General features: G+C 34.3%; 1 protein-coding gene across 4 annotated transcripts in view; it reads left to right on the top strand.

Annotated features, from left to right (window-relative positions):
- Positions 1-6393, top strand: part of LOC311435855 (uncharacterized protein) — a 75818-nt gene extending 69425 nt beyond the window's left edge. For all 4 annotated transcript variants that reach the window (XM_084517342.1, XM_084517343.1, XM_084517340.1 and 1 more), the window contains one exon: positions 5531-6393. In XM_084517342.1, the coding sequence (XP_084373468.1) occupies positions 5531-5584 (54 nt within the window). In that variant the 3' untranslated portion in view covers positions 5585-6393. The remainder of the gene's footprint in view (positions 1-5530) is intronic.
- The last annotated feature ends 6830 nt before the right edge of the window (positions 6394-13223 follow it).

Here is a 13223-nt window from a genome sequence, read left to right as displayed (position 1 = left end):
GACCACTACTCTTTGGGTGTGTGCAATCTTCAAGCCAATTACTTATTCACTGGATGGTCCACCCATCAAATCCATATTTTCCAATTTAGAGATGAGAATGTCATGTGGGACCTTGTCAAAGGCCTTACAGTATTCCAGGTGGATGACATTGGTTGGTGTTCCCTTGTTGACTGATGCAGTTACTCCATCATAGAAGGCCACCAGATTCGTCAGGCATGATTTGCCCTTGGTGAAGCCATGCTGGCTGTCCCAGATCACCTCCTTGTCCTGCATTTTCCTTACCATTGCCTCCAAGAGGATTCGTTCCATGATCTTGCCAAGCACAGAGGTGAGGCTCACCTGTCTGTAGTTCCCAGGGTCTTCCTTTCTACCCTTTTTAAAAATGGGAGTGATGTTTCCATTTTTCCAGTCACTGGAGACTTCACATGACTTCCATGATTTTTGAAATATGATGGAGAATGACTTGACAACTACATCAGCTAATACCCTCGGGACCATTGTATGCATGTCATCAGGGCCATATAGAAAAAGCAACATTTGAAGTAAAGAGGACTGATATTGCTCCATTAAACCATCCGATGTTGTAAATATGTGTAAAATATTTAAAAATATTTCAAAAATTATCAGAAATATGGAGAGCAAATACTTAAAGAAAAAAACATATCATCAGAAACAACAACAACAACAACAACAAAAAAACAAACAAAAAAAACACCTGTAGGATATTTAGTCTGTATAGAGTTCTTGTATTTCCTTCCTGTATGAAAGAATTTCTTAACACCAGGACATAATACAATGGTAATTTACAACAGGAGATTGAACTGATTATCTGATTTACAGAGTGTGCATATTTGAAGCTAAAGGTTCATAACATTACCTCACCCCTTTCTGTAAATGCTTCTATTTCAGCAGTGTTTTATTCTGAATATTCATTAACTGTGCTGGGAAGGAAGGAAGGAGGGAAGGAGGGAGAGAAGGAAGGAGGGAAAGAAGGAGGGAAAGAAGGAGGGAAAGAAGAAGGGAGGAGGGGAGTCATTTGGACTTTTTAAACATTAGCTTTACCTTGTGTAGCTTTTCTAACCAGAAATGCTTGTCTCTGTCAGTGCCACTAGACCCTCCCCAGCATACTTCTGAACTTGGAAGGCATCCAGTGAAAAGCTGCAGAGTTTTTTGCATGCCCTACCGGGGGGAATCAAGATATAGTGCATATGCAATGTGTCATCCAGTGTTCTTAGAACATGTAAAATATCCAGCTGTGCTGTTAATTTGGTCAGGCCTCAGGCCTTCCACAACACATCAATTTCACTTGATCTACATTCCAAAGCCTTCATAAGCCATTCATAAGGAACTGTTGGGAAAAAGATTCTTATCGAGCTCTTCATTTTGCAAGAAAAAAGAAAATGCCCTGCCTCCTCCTCCCCTCCCCCCCCCCCCCAAAAAAAAAATAATATATATATATAAGAGATGTAGCAAGGAAATTGTAATAGATATAATATAGCATTTTCCTAGTTGTATTTGTAGGCAAGAAGAAGAATCAGAGAGAAAATACTCCATTGTATAACATTTGCAGTTTTTATTTTTTTTTTCTAATTATTAAAATTAGAAAAATAACAATAATTAAATATATATATATATGTATATATATATATATATAAAAGCAAACAAAAATATCCATTTATCCATTTGGCCATTTGGAAAGTATTCTATTAGTTGTGCTATATATATATAATATGATTCATATTTTCCTGCTACTCTTAAGTCCCCAAAACAATTAATATTTTCAAAAAATATCACTGATATTTTGTTGTTGTTGTTGTCTTGAATTTTGCTTGTTTATTTTTAATATCCAGATTTCCTTAATTTAAGGAACATTGATTTAGAAAATGTTGGAAAACCTCACTGAGTGCTCCTGTCACTATTTTGAATTAATTTAATAATTCATATAGCTGTTCACATGTGTAATAAAGAGGAGCTTCTGCTTAAAATTATTATTTTGCAGATGAGGAAATATATTGATTTACTCTTTATTATGCTTAAATAATTCTGGCAGTGAATTCCCCTTTTTTTCTTTCCCCTATCCTGACAGGGAAGACTTTCTTGAAAACAAAGCAACAAAATAAAACAAGAAGCAGGTTGAAAGAACAAATGTAGTGAATTCAACTGGCCAGTGCAGAAAGTTTTTTTTTTTTTACAACAAATCAGAACATTACTAATACAGCCAGAGTTGTAGCAAAATGAAATGACAAATTATATGCATCCAGATAGTGATGGAAGATATTTTATAAACAAGAACAAGACATAAGAAACCAAACCCTTCAAAGGAAGGGTTTGAAAATAAATAAGTTTACTTTTCCTTGAGGTCGTTTCAGAAGACAATTGTTTTCTTAGAAGGATAATGTATTCAATCATAGAAAAATATCTACTGAAAATATTTGGCATTACCTCTCTCAAATATTTAATCAGTAAGTGAGGTTAATAGTTAAATCAAAAAGCTGTAAATTGGAACAGGGTAGGTTTAGGTTCTCACCAGTTTGGTACTTAAGATACTTAAGGAATAGAACAAGGTACTTTGGTACTTAAGGAATAGAACAAAAAAGCAGATGTTAAGCGTTTTTATTAGTTTATATAAGTAAAACATTGTGGCACATCTTTGATATCAATATTCAATGATACTTAAAATGTAAAAGTAGTAAAAAGGTAATTGAATCCCAGAAGCCTCTAGGGTACTTTTAAATATATTGAAAGTGTTTAGTCATGTGTACGTGTACATTATTTACAGTATTTACATCACGTAGATATGCAAAATCGAATACATTTGTTTATTTGCATGTGAGAAGCAAATGGAAGGAACAACAACCTATATGAATAGCTGTATTACAAACATCAACAAAGTACTTGATCTACTTGATCTTGACATTTAAATAATTCAACAGGTTTCACTACAGGTTTTGTAGGTTAAAATGTTCTTAAAGCTGAAGAAAGTCTCGGACATTTTGAACTTATTAACAAAGTAACATGTTTATCACAAATTTAGAAATATTTAATCATGTATAGAAGGCAGAATTTTGTAAGTTTCTAAATTTTCAGTACTTACTAGAAACTACTTGTTGAAATTACTAATTTTCTTTTGCAGCAGCTAATTTTGTGGTTCTATTCTGGATTAATATTACCCTTTCTTTACATTTTTGCTCATCATCAAAATTGGATTTTTCAGTCATCATTTAACTATCCAGGAACTCAAATTGAATCTGAAAAATAGTGTTAATGAAAATAATAACATAAAATTTTACTCTTGTTTCACAGAAATAAGGATGAGGAAACCTACTTTTGTTTACTGATGCAGTTTTGTGGATCATCTTAATGGAAATTGGAATTCTATGACTTCCTTTATCCAACTGGTTTGAACCCCATTTTCCCAAAGAACAATACTCATGCTATTTTTGTTTCTCCTGCTGTTTCCTTTTCACTTGCTTGGGTTAATTAGCCCAGTTCCTGCTTCATGCCATATGTGTTTTCTTTAAACCTGTACTCGATAACTTTGCATTCTGATATATAAAGAACTTTGAGCTCATTTGACAAAGTATCAGGCAGGTAACATTATTAAAGGGGAATTTAGTTTGTGAGTTTATAATCTGTAAGGAGAATTCAAAAAACAGAAGTGGTCCTGAGCACTCACATTCAATGGAGAATTTATTTTCAGAAAAAAATTTTGCTCCCATACCTGGAGTTGTTGTGTCCCTGGAATTCCTACTTCCTTCCAGTTTAACCCACTCGGCAGGTAGCCTTTCTTGCCTGCCACACGATGTAATTTCTCTGTTACAAGTTACCATTGCTGAGCAGTTACAATTTGAATTTTCCTTTCAGTATGCAAGTGAATAGAAGCAAAAATTCACAATAATCTCCTTGCCTTGCCTACCCTTGCCTTCCCTTGGACTGAAAGTACTATTTTGTTCAGTACTCATATGAAGAAGATTCTGAGACCAAAAGTTTTTCAGAAACCAGTTCTAACGTCATCAAAAATACATTATTGTGTTATCCTTTAGGTAAGTAGAGAAGAATATCATAGAAAAATAGAATCATTTAGGTTGGAAAATACCCTTAAGATCACCAAGTCTGACTATCAACCTAACACTGCGAAGCCCACCACTAAACCATGTCCCTAATCACCACATCCACACATCTCTTAAATGCTTCTAGAGATTGTGACTCCACCCTAAGAAGAAATCAAAGTTCTTACCATTAATTTATTATCAACAATCAGTGGATAAAATCACAAAGAAAAAACACTTATTTCCAACAGGCATAATGGCTATTCATTGTGATTCAAGAATCATATTTCTGAAAATAAGCTTGGAAAAACAAGCATAAGGGTCATTCATTGTTATTCAAGAACCATATTTCTGAAAATAAGCTTGGAAAAATTGCCGATCACAAAACCTTGTACAGTTTGTTTGTATTTTATGTTCTCTTTTTGAAATGTCTATGTGGCTTTGTTTACTTTGTTTAACACACTTTCAGTGGAAATATGTGAATAACATCTATGATTATATGCCCAAGTACTTGAGAATCTACAGGCAGCCTCACTTTCTGCTCACTTCAGAAGTCATCTAGGATGCAGGATGTGCAAGCTACTGTCTTAGGGTGAATTAGGAAAATGTATTGTTTTCCCTCTTCTGTTGTAACAACAGAAGTCTTTGGATGGAAAGTACATCATGTTGGATGCTGTACTGTAGTCCAAGTTCAAGTATCAATCCAGATTCCTTAAATAGTAAGAAGACAAGTAAGAAGAACTTAAACCTCTTGTCAGTTGACAGCATGAATGTAGGCATGAAAACATAAAACAGTTCTACAGTTCTTTTGCTCTTATTATTACCCAGTGAATCAATTTTAGAAAATAAAGGAAATATTGGTTTTTTGTTTGTTTGTTTGTTTGGCTGATATTCAGAAAAAACATTTATACTAGCTTCACATTATCAAAATAAACAATAACGCACAAACCAACAGACAGTGTAAACATTTTTTTTTTTTCATATTGAAGTATTCATTCATTTTCATTCCATATTTTCATACTGCTAGACAGTGCCTTTTAAAACTTAATCAGTATTTTTATCCACTGGAAACTTTATTAATGAAATTAATAAGGTATTGTACAGATTGTGCTAAGAAACTACACTAAAGCATAAAAACCTTAGATAATTAGGTAGTTATGACTTAGCCCTACAGATAATGTTATGTCTTGAAATATGTAAATGGACAGTGAAATTACTCTAGCACAACTATTCATGTCTTCCCAGAATGTAGGGCTCTGTCCTCTCAGTGATGCACAATATATTAGAGTTAACATAATTTACAGCACTGATTCACTGCTTATCAAGGCAACATGAGATCCTTGAGGTTCTTTCTCCATATTTTGCATTGTGCAAAGTCTGAGCTTCTGTTAAACAAAATAAAGTTTTTAGCTCTTCTGCTTTCAAAAAGGGCTTTAATTCTATAAATCTGTGTACTTATATATTGTTTACTCTCTTTCCAGATGGGCAAGAATAACAGCTCCAACAGGGGTGAAGATTTTCCTTATTTATCTTAATGCCATACTGACATCAAATCCAAGTATCAAGCGGTTAAAAGCTTGCATTAGAAGCACGTATTTCTAGATAGAGCAAGAAAAATAAAACAGAGGATGCTATTAACCTACAATATAGTTAATATTTTGAGAACAAGTTTGCCTTCAGAAAACTAAATGAATAATGTTACTCTGAAAGGAAGATGCTAATACTCAGTGTTTTTTATTACACCAGCATGTTCAGTCTATCAATTGGTATGTACAAATTCCTTAATAACACAATTGCAATAAATGCAGACTTTCTTTGTATTTTTATTTTTATTTCTGAAAGAAAATAAGGAGTTTAGCATGAGGAAACCTACCTTTGGAATCCATTACTTGACAAGAGCCTAATTTATTTGGATTTCTTTGGATTCACTGCAAGTTTTCATTGGATTTCAGTAGGCTGTAGGTCAAGCCTTTAGTCTGTTAGAGGTTGATTTTTAGTGTTGCAGATATCCTGCAATGTTTTTCTTATTTTGTACGGTTTTTTGTTGTTGTTGTTGTTTTTCCATTTGGACATGAAGATCCAGTATACATTTGTGTGCTGACTGAATGAATGTCCTACGAAGTAGAATTTAGTTTAACTCCACATAACTGATAAGAACACTACACAAGCACATTCCAACTTATTAATGCCATCTAGTAATATCTCATATATGGTTTGTGATTTACTTATGGTACTCTAAAGCACATGTAGTGATAAATAATGAACTATTGATAATTGTTCAATAGAATAAAAAGTAATAATGATATGGAGTACACTGTAGAAGAAAATATTTCTATGCAAACAGAAAAGTACCTTTTCTTCTGTGCAATCCCATATAAGTTTTTATGAGATAAGAAATAAAATGAAAATGTAGTGTATAAATATTTCTTAGTCATTTAATTTTTTTTTTTTTAAGTATTTGCTTAACAGGAAAACTAAACAACTCACTCATCTGCGGATCATGGTGGAAGAGTTTCTCTGCTTCCATCTACTGATGAACTAAAAGAAACAGCACAGTTGAGGAGCTTTCCTTTATGTGTATCTGTCTCTCTGGAGCATTTGTTCTCTTTAATTAAAATTATTTTAAAGTCAAATTGGAGGAAGGTTGGAAAAAAAAAATGTATTTCTTTATGATTAAACACCTTTACTATGAAGGTTGGAGGGGGGAAACAAACAAAAACCCAATATAACCATTGCCTTGGACAAGTGAGAAGTTAAACTAGGCAGTACTAAGAAAGGAGGATACCAAATATCAACAAGAAATTTGTTATGAAAATGGGTGACCAAGGCAGTGTTGTAGAGGGTGCTTTATACATTGTTCATATATTGTTCATATACTGGAGTTTTACTGTTGTTTCCCAAATCAATCATATGTCTTTTGACTCCTAATAGCTTTGACTTCTTTTCTTCCACTTTATGGTTTTGCACCCACATATGGACATGTGGAAGCAGTCAAGACTGGTGACTGCCAGGGAGGAGACGTTTACTGGGTTGGGCAGGGACTGGAAAGAAGAAGGCAAAGGAACAAGGAGGAAAATAGAATTTTGTATGCCTATACAGAATCACAGAATTTTTTTCTAGGTTGGAAGAGACCTCAAGGTCATCGAGTCCAACCTCCAACCTAACGCTAACAGCCCTCCACTAAACCATATCCCTAAGCTCTACATCTAAGCGTCTTTTGAAGACTTCCAGGGATGGTGACTCCACCACTTCCCTAGGCAGCCTGGAAATAGGACATGAGCTTGTGATATTTTCTTCAATAAAACAATAGTGATCACCTGCATATTTATACTTGATTCTCATTGCTGTCAGCAGTATCCAGCAGAAAGATAAGATTAATTAAGATTCAACTGCAGAATTCATTTATTATTTAATTGGTGTCATTCTACACGAAGGTTTTTCTTATTTTCACAGGGAAGAGAACAGTAGGACTGCATTAAGTTAATGCCAACTGAAGGACAAATAGGAATAATTATTTTATTCAGTTTAAGCCTTTGATGTAGAACATTGCCTTTTATGAAATGTTTTGTTGTTGTTGTTTTGTGTTTTTTAAGCTGATATTTAATGGTGGTACTTCACTGATAGGTTAGATAATTCATCTCACTTGTATTTCTAGGTCATGTGGAGTACTTTTAGCTGTTTATGATGGTCTTACAATGACTCTGTACTTTAAACTCAAGTTCTAATAACCAAAACATCTTCTATTTAGGAAATTCAGCTACTAAAAATGAACACTGTGTGATTATTCCAACTCATGGAGAGATACTGGGGAATCTCCTGCTGTTCCTGGGCTTGTTAAAGTCACTAGTGCTCACACACCCTGAATTTGCAAGAGTTTATGCATGCCATTTACGAGAGAACATTCTGATTTCAGCTGGGGTTCATTTGCTCATCAAAACAGTATGACTATGAGCTTTATTCATTTGAGACTGTTACCAAAAAGTTCTCTCCTACTCCAGAAAGATTTAATGAAGTTAATAGTAGTTTGTGAAACCAAAGTCATAAAGTAGTGTAAAAAGCAATGTCAAAATTATCTGGGAAGTATAACTTCTTATAGATTAGTGAAAAACAACAGAAATTTTCTACGTTTAAAAAAAAAAAAAAAAAAAAGAAGAAAAACAAAACTCAAAACAAAGTACTTGCCTATCACTGCCTTTGCAATCAGTTCCCTCTCCCTAGGGAGCTGTGAGGTACACAGAAAATGTGCAGTTAAGAGTGAGAGAAGAACAACAACAAAAATGTATACAAAAAAAATAAAAATAAATAAAAAAAAAAAAACACAAACTGAATATTAGTGGTTTGATTTCTTTCATGTGCATCTTGTCTGCAGTTTGACAAGGTACAGGCTGTAGTGTAGCTAATGTGTCTTTTTGTGAAGAAAGTTTCAAAATATTTGAAAGGACGGAGATTTGAAGCATATTCAATTAAAGTCAGAGTAAAACTGAAACATTTAGTAGTTATACTAGTGAAAACTAAATCCATCATCAAATATATGGATCTCTTTAGTTTCTTCAAACTAGGCTTTGAATTCTGACACCTATTAGTGATTTCTTGTGCTCTTCATAGCTTTTCCAAGTACACAAAGCAAAGTCTTTCCAGGCCTGACAATGGGTTTTAAGAGCTGTGGAAAAGTAATATAATATAGAGAGGCATATAGATACAGATACACCCATATTGTTCTCCCAGGTGTATCTATAAACTAGTGTGAAACAAACTGAACATTTTTTATATACTCAAAGGACATGGAATACAGAATGGCATTTAAAAACAGGAAGACATTCAAGTATTGAATTCATTTTTAAAATGATCTTCATAGTAAAGATGTTCCGCATAAAAGTGTAGAATAATTTTGTATTTTTTTTTTCCTATTGTTAAACAGTCCTTTTGTTTAAACATTGCTCAACAGCAATGGCTTTTTTGAAAGCCATTGAACAATTTTCAATAGGCTAAATGTCTCAAGGTTAAAGTATTTGGATTAGTTGATTAGATCCCACAAACTTGATGAGAAACAGCAGATGGGAAAACATCAGTTTGGAGTGGGACATGACTGCCCTTTACCTATACAAATATGAAGTACGTATCTCTGAAAGAGCTACATTTTTTGTGTCATTTTGTCCTTCTTTGAGGATGCAGTATAAAAGACCCATATGTTAGTACACTACACCCAAATGATGTTTTATGGGAAATTAACATTCTTTAAAGCAGTGTGAATGTGGTCATCAGCAGGTAATAAAATAATAATAATTAAAAAAAAAAAAAAAAAAAGTAGTGTCTCCTCCAGAAAAAAAAAAAAAAAAAAAAAAAAAAAGAAGGTTGCTGCTGCCTGCCAGATGGACCATCTTTTTAAAAGTACGGAAAGTACTTACTACCCTAAGAAACTAACATACATTTTATTGTTTTCCATGTATCATTCCTGAGTACAGAGTCATTGTTAGCAGCACTAAAATAATAAATCAGTTGAGGCTTTTGGAAGTGAACTTGAATATCTGAAATTAAATCAGATTAAGGACTGCCTAAGGGTAAGACAACTGAAAGGAGGAAATCAACTGAGTCATTGAGTTGTTATGAACTATCAAGCTTGGATGAAGTTGAAGAAGGATTAGAGAGAAATAGTAGAAGACATCAAGGTGGGAGCAGAATCTGCAAGACCTTTAGAGATCCACTGAGTTTCACTAAGTGTGAATACTTCTGACTTTTGATCATATGCTTTTTGTGAAATTCACATGCATAAACGCACATAGCAGTAGTTTGCAAAGAGATTGCAGTTTTTGAAGTGAAACACAATAAATAGTATAATATTCAGGATGTAGATCTTACTCAGCCAATACTACCTAATTCATCTGCAGTTTCTAGATAACAGAGGTTTTTGGTAAGCACGATTTACCATTATAAGTTTATTTTACTTTCAAAATCTTGGAAACCACATGGGTGATTTGAATGTTCATGCTTGCAGTATCTAAGACAGTGTTGTGGTTTAACTGAGAAGGCAGCTATGCACCACACAGTAATTCATTCACTCCCCCTCAGTAGGATGGAGGGGGAGAACAGAAAAAAAGGTGAAGTGGAATAACTCATGGACTCAGATAAGGACAGTTTAATAAGAAAGGAAAAAAAGATGCAAAAATAAAACTAAATCAATCAAACAAATAATAATAATGATAATAGTAATAATAATAATAATGAAATGCAAGTGATTCAAAATCCCATTGCTCACCACCAGCCAAACAATGCCCAGCCAGCCCCTGAGCAATGGCAACCCTCCTAGGCCAAATCCCCCAGCGTTCCTTGTTCACCATGACATTGTATGTTATGGAATATTTTGTTGGTCAGTGCGTGTCAGCTCTCCTGGTGGTGTTCCCTCCCAGCTTCTTGTGGACCCCCAGTTTATTGGCATGAGAAGCCAAAAATCCTTGTCTCAGTGTAAGCACTGCTCTGTAGCACCTAAAACTCCAGTGCTTTTGTTATTTTCATCCAAATCCAAAACACAGCATCATACCTACTACTAGGAAAAAATATATATATATATATCCCAGCAGAAACCAGGACAGAAAGCAACTATAGGTTGTTTGTTTTTTTTTTTTTTTCTCATATTTACAAGCAGTTCTCATCCCCACTCTTAAATCATTATTACCCAGAATGCAATGTATATACAGCTTACCAACATACCACTTTAACCCTGTCTTCAGTCTGTCATTCACCCTTATGAAATAAATTTCTAACATTATTTTTTTTTTAATGAAAAAGTATAATCCAAACACATTTTAAGTGAATAGCAGAAGTGCAACAGAAGTGCAAGGAAGGCTGAAGAGACTTGAGAATTACGGGTGTTGTGGTTTAAACCGGCCGGCAGCTAAACACCACATAGCCATTCTCTCACTCTCCCCCCTCCCTCTCCAGGATGGGGGAGAGAAATTAGAAAACTGAAGCCTGTGGGTTGAGACAGAGACAGTTTATTAGGACAGAAAATAAAGTAATAAATAATAACAATAATAATAATATGTACAAAACAAGTGATGCACAATGCAATTGCTCACCACCCGCTGACCGATGCCCAGGCTATCCCCGAGCAGCTGGACCCCCCACCCCAGCCAGCCACCCCTATATATTGTTTAGCATGACATCAGATGGTATGGAATACCCCTTTGGCCAGTTTGGGTGTCCTGGGTCTGTCCCCTCCCAGCTCCTGCTGCACCCCCAGCCTGCCTGCTAGCAGGACAGAGCGAGAAGCTGAAAAGTCATTGGCTTAATGTAAACACCGCTCTGCAACAATTAAAACATCAGCATGTTATCAGCACTCTTCTCATCCTAATCTAAAACATAGCACCATACCAGCTACTAGGAGGAAAATTAACTCAGTCATAGCTAAAACCAGGACAACAGGTCACAACACAACTAGAAAAACATTATTTTTGGTGAGAAAATTGACCTTAAAAACATCAGCATATTCTGTACTTCTTGTTGTTTCCAGAGGGAGGCTAGGAGTTAAAGCATGACTTGCCAAAACATGAGGAAGACTGTTACTATATTTTGTTGTTGTTGTTTTGTTGTTGTTTTAAATAAAGGTTGATAAATAAATACATCTATTACATATACAAAAGAGTTTAATTGAAAGAGTCTATCCAGCCTCACTGGCTTTAATCAAGCATTTCTTTTCCATCCTTAAGCATATTTAGTTAGTTTAAAAATAAGTTGACTATATATCTGATACACATATCATAAATGCACACTGTTCAAGTTGTAAATTGTGCACTGCTACTGTTGCATAGGGAGTTGTAGTTTGAACAGTGAGCTCTGAAGATTGACTTATACAAAGCAGTGTGATACATTTTTTGTTGTTATGTATATATATTCTTTATGTATATAAATAAAATTTTGTTCTTTAAAGGAACAGAGTAAACATATTTTGGAAAAAAAAATATATATTGCAAAAAATCTCATAGACTGCATAAACATTGATTGTGGTAAAGGTGAAATCATTGATTTTTACAGAAGATAGCAGATTGCTGTAGCAAGACTCAGTACAGTGCAAAATCCCCATCAGGAAGGGGACATGAAAGGTTGTTAGAAAATCTGGATAGAATTTAGATTAGCTACTTTAGTGTACTTATATAAGTTTTAATATCTTCCTTAATAATAAAATTCATTTATATCCCAGATGTCAGGTTATTGGTCTCTTGGCCTCTTCAAGGAAGTAATTGAGCACCTGTATGGGGACAATGGGAATTGAGGAGTTCTGATTAGTTTTCTCTAGTTATAAATTATTTATCACCTCATTCCATTTCCCTCTTACACCTATTGGGACATTTTCACAGTCATGTTGCATAATAAGAAAGTGAACATCAGGATTCTATTTGCTATGGTTCACCCTCATGAGTCATTTAGCATTTTGTAATTTCACAGAAAAAGCTATCTGATCAGTGGAAATGAAGTGAGCATTTTATAGATGTTTTCTGTTATATGATTTCCTCCTTAAAAAAAAAATAAAAATAATAATAATAAAAAAATAAATAAATTACTGACTCATTTAAAGATGGGCAAATTGGCTAACAAATCCTAACCTGTGCTGTTCTACAGGATACCTACAGCTGAAAAAGCAAATAACTTTCCTACTTCCAAAATACATACATCATAAAATACATACAAAATGCTTATATCTATTCATGTTGAAAACAAGCGCCACATTTTATCATAGCTTAATATGTCTAAAGTGTATTTCTGCACATTCCATTTTGGAAAATTGCTTTCTTAGAGTGGAATTTTATAAAATGGTGTTCTGTAAACTTTTGTGATTTTTTCACATCCACTTCCTTCTGGATGCCTTTGAATTTAATGGGATAGATCAGTTTCTTTGCTATCACATGCAGGTGAGACAAGATGGTGATGGGTACTTTACAAGTCATGACTGCATAGTAAATTTTGTCCTGTGATTTGAAGATAGACTTGTGCCTCTCAGACCTCTCATTTGACACATAAAATTCAATAAGAAAAAATACAGTGCCATGTATTTGGGGATGCATATGAGAAAACTTAGAAAGAGCAAAGCATCTACATGTATACACACTAACTTGTTAGTTAGAAAAGACTCAGAGGAAGAAGGATCTGGCTGCAATACTTGATCACAGCATGGCTATGGCC

The sequence above is a fragment of the Aythya ferina genome (genome assembly GCF_964211825.1).
Source record: "Aythya ferina genome assembly, chromosome: 4".
Classification (NCBI taxonomy): domain Eukaryota; kingdom Metazoa; phylum Chordata; class Aves; order Anseriformes; family Anatidae; genus Aythya; species Aythya ferina.
Note: the sequence above shows the minus strand (reverse complement) of the source record. Positions and strands in the feature narration are given on the sequence as shown.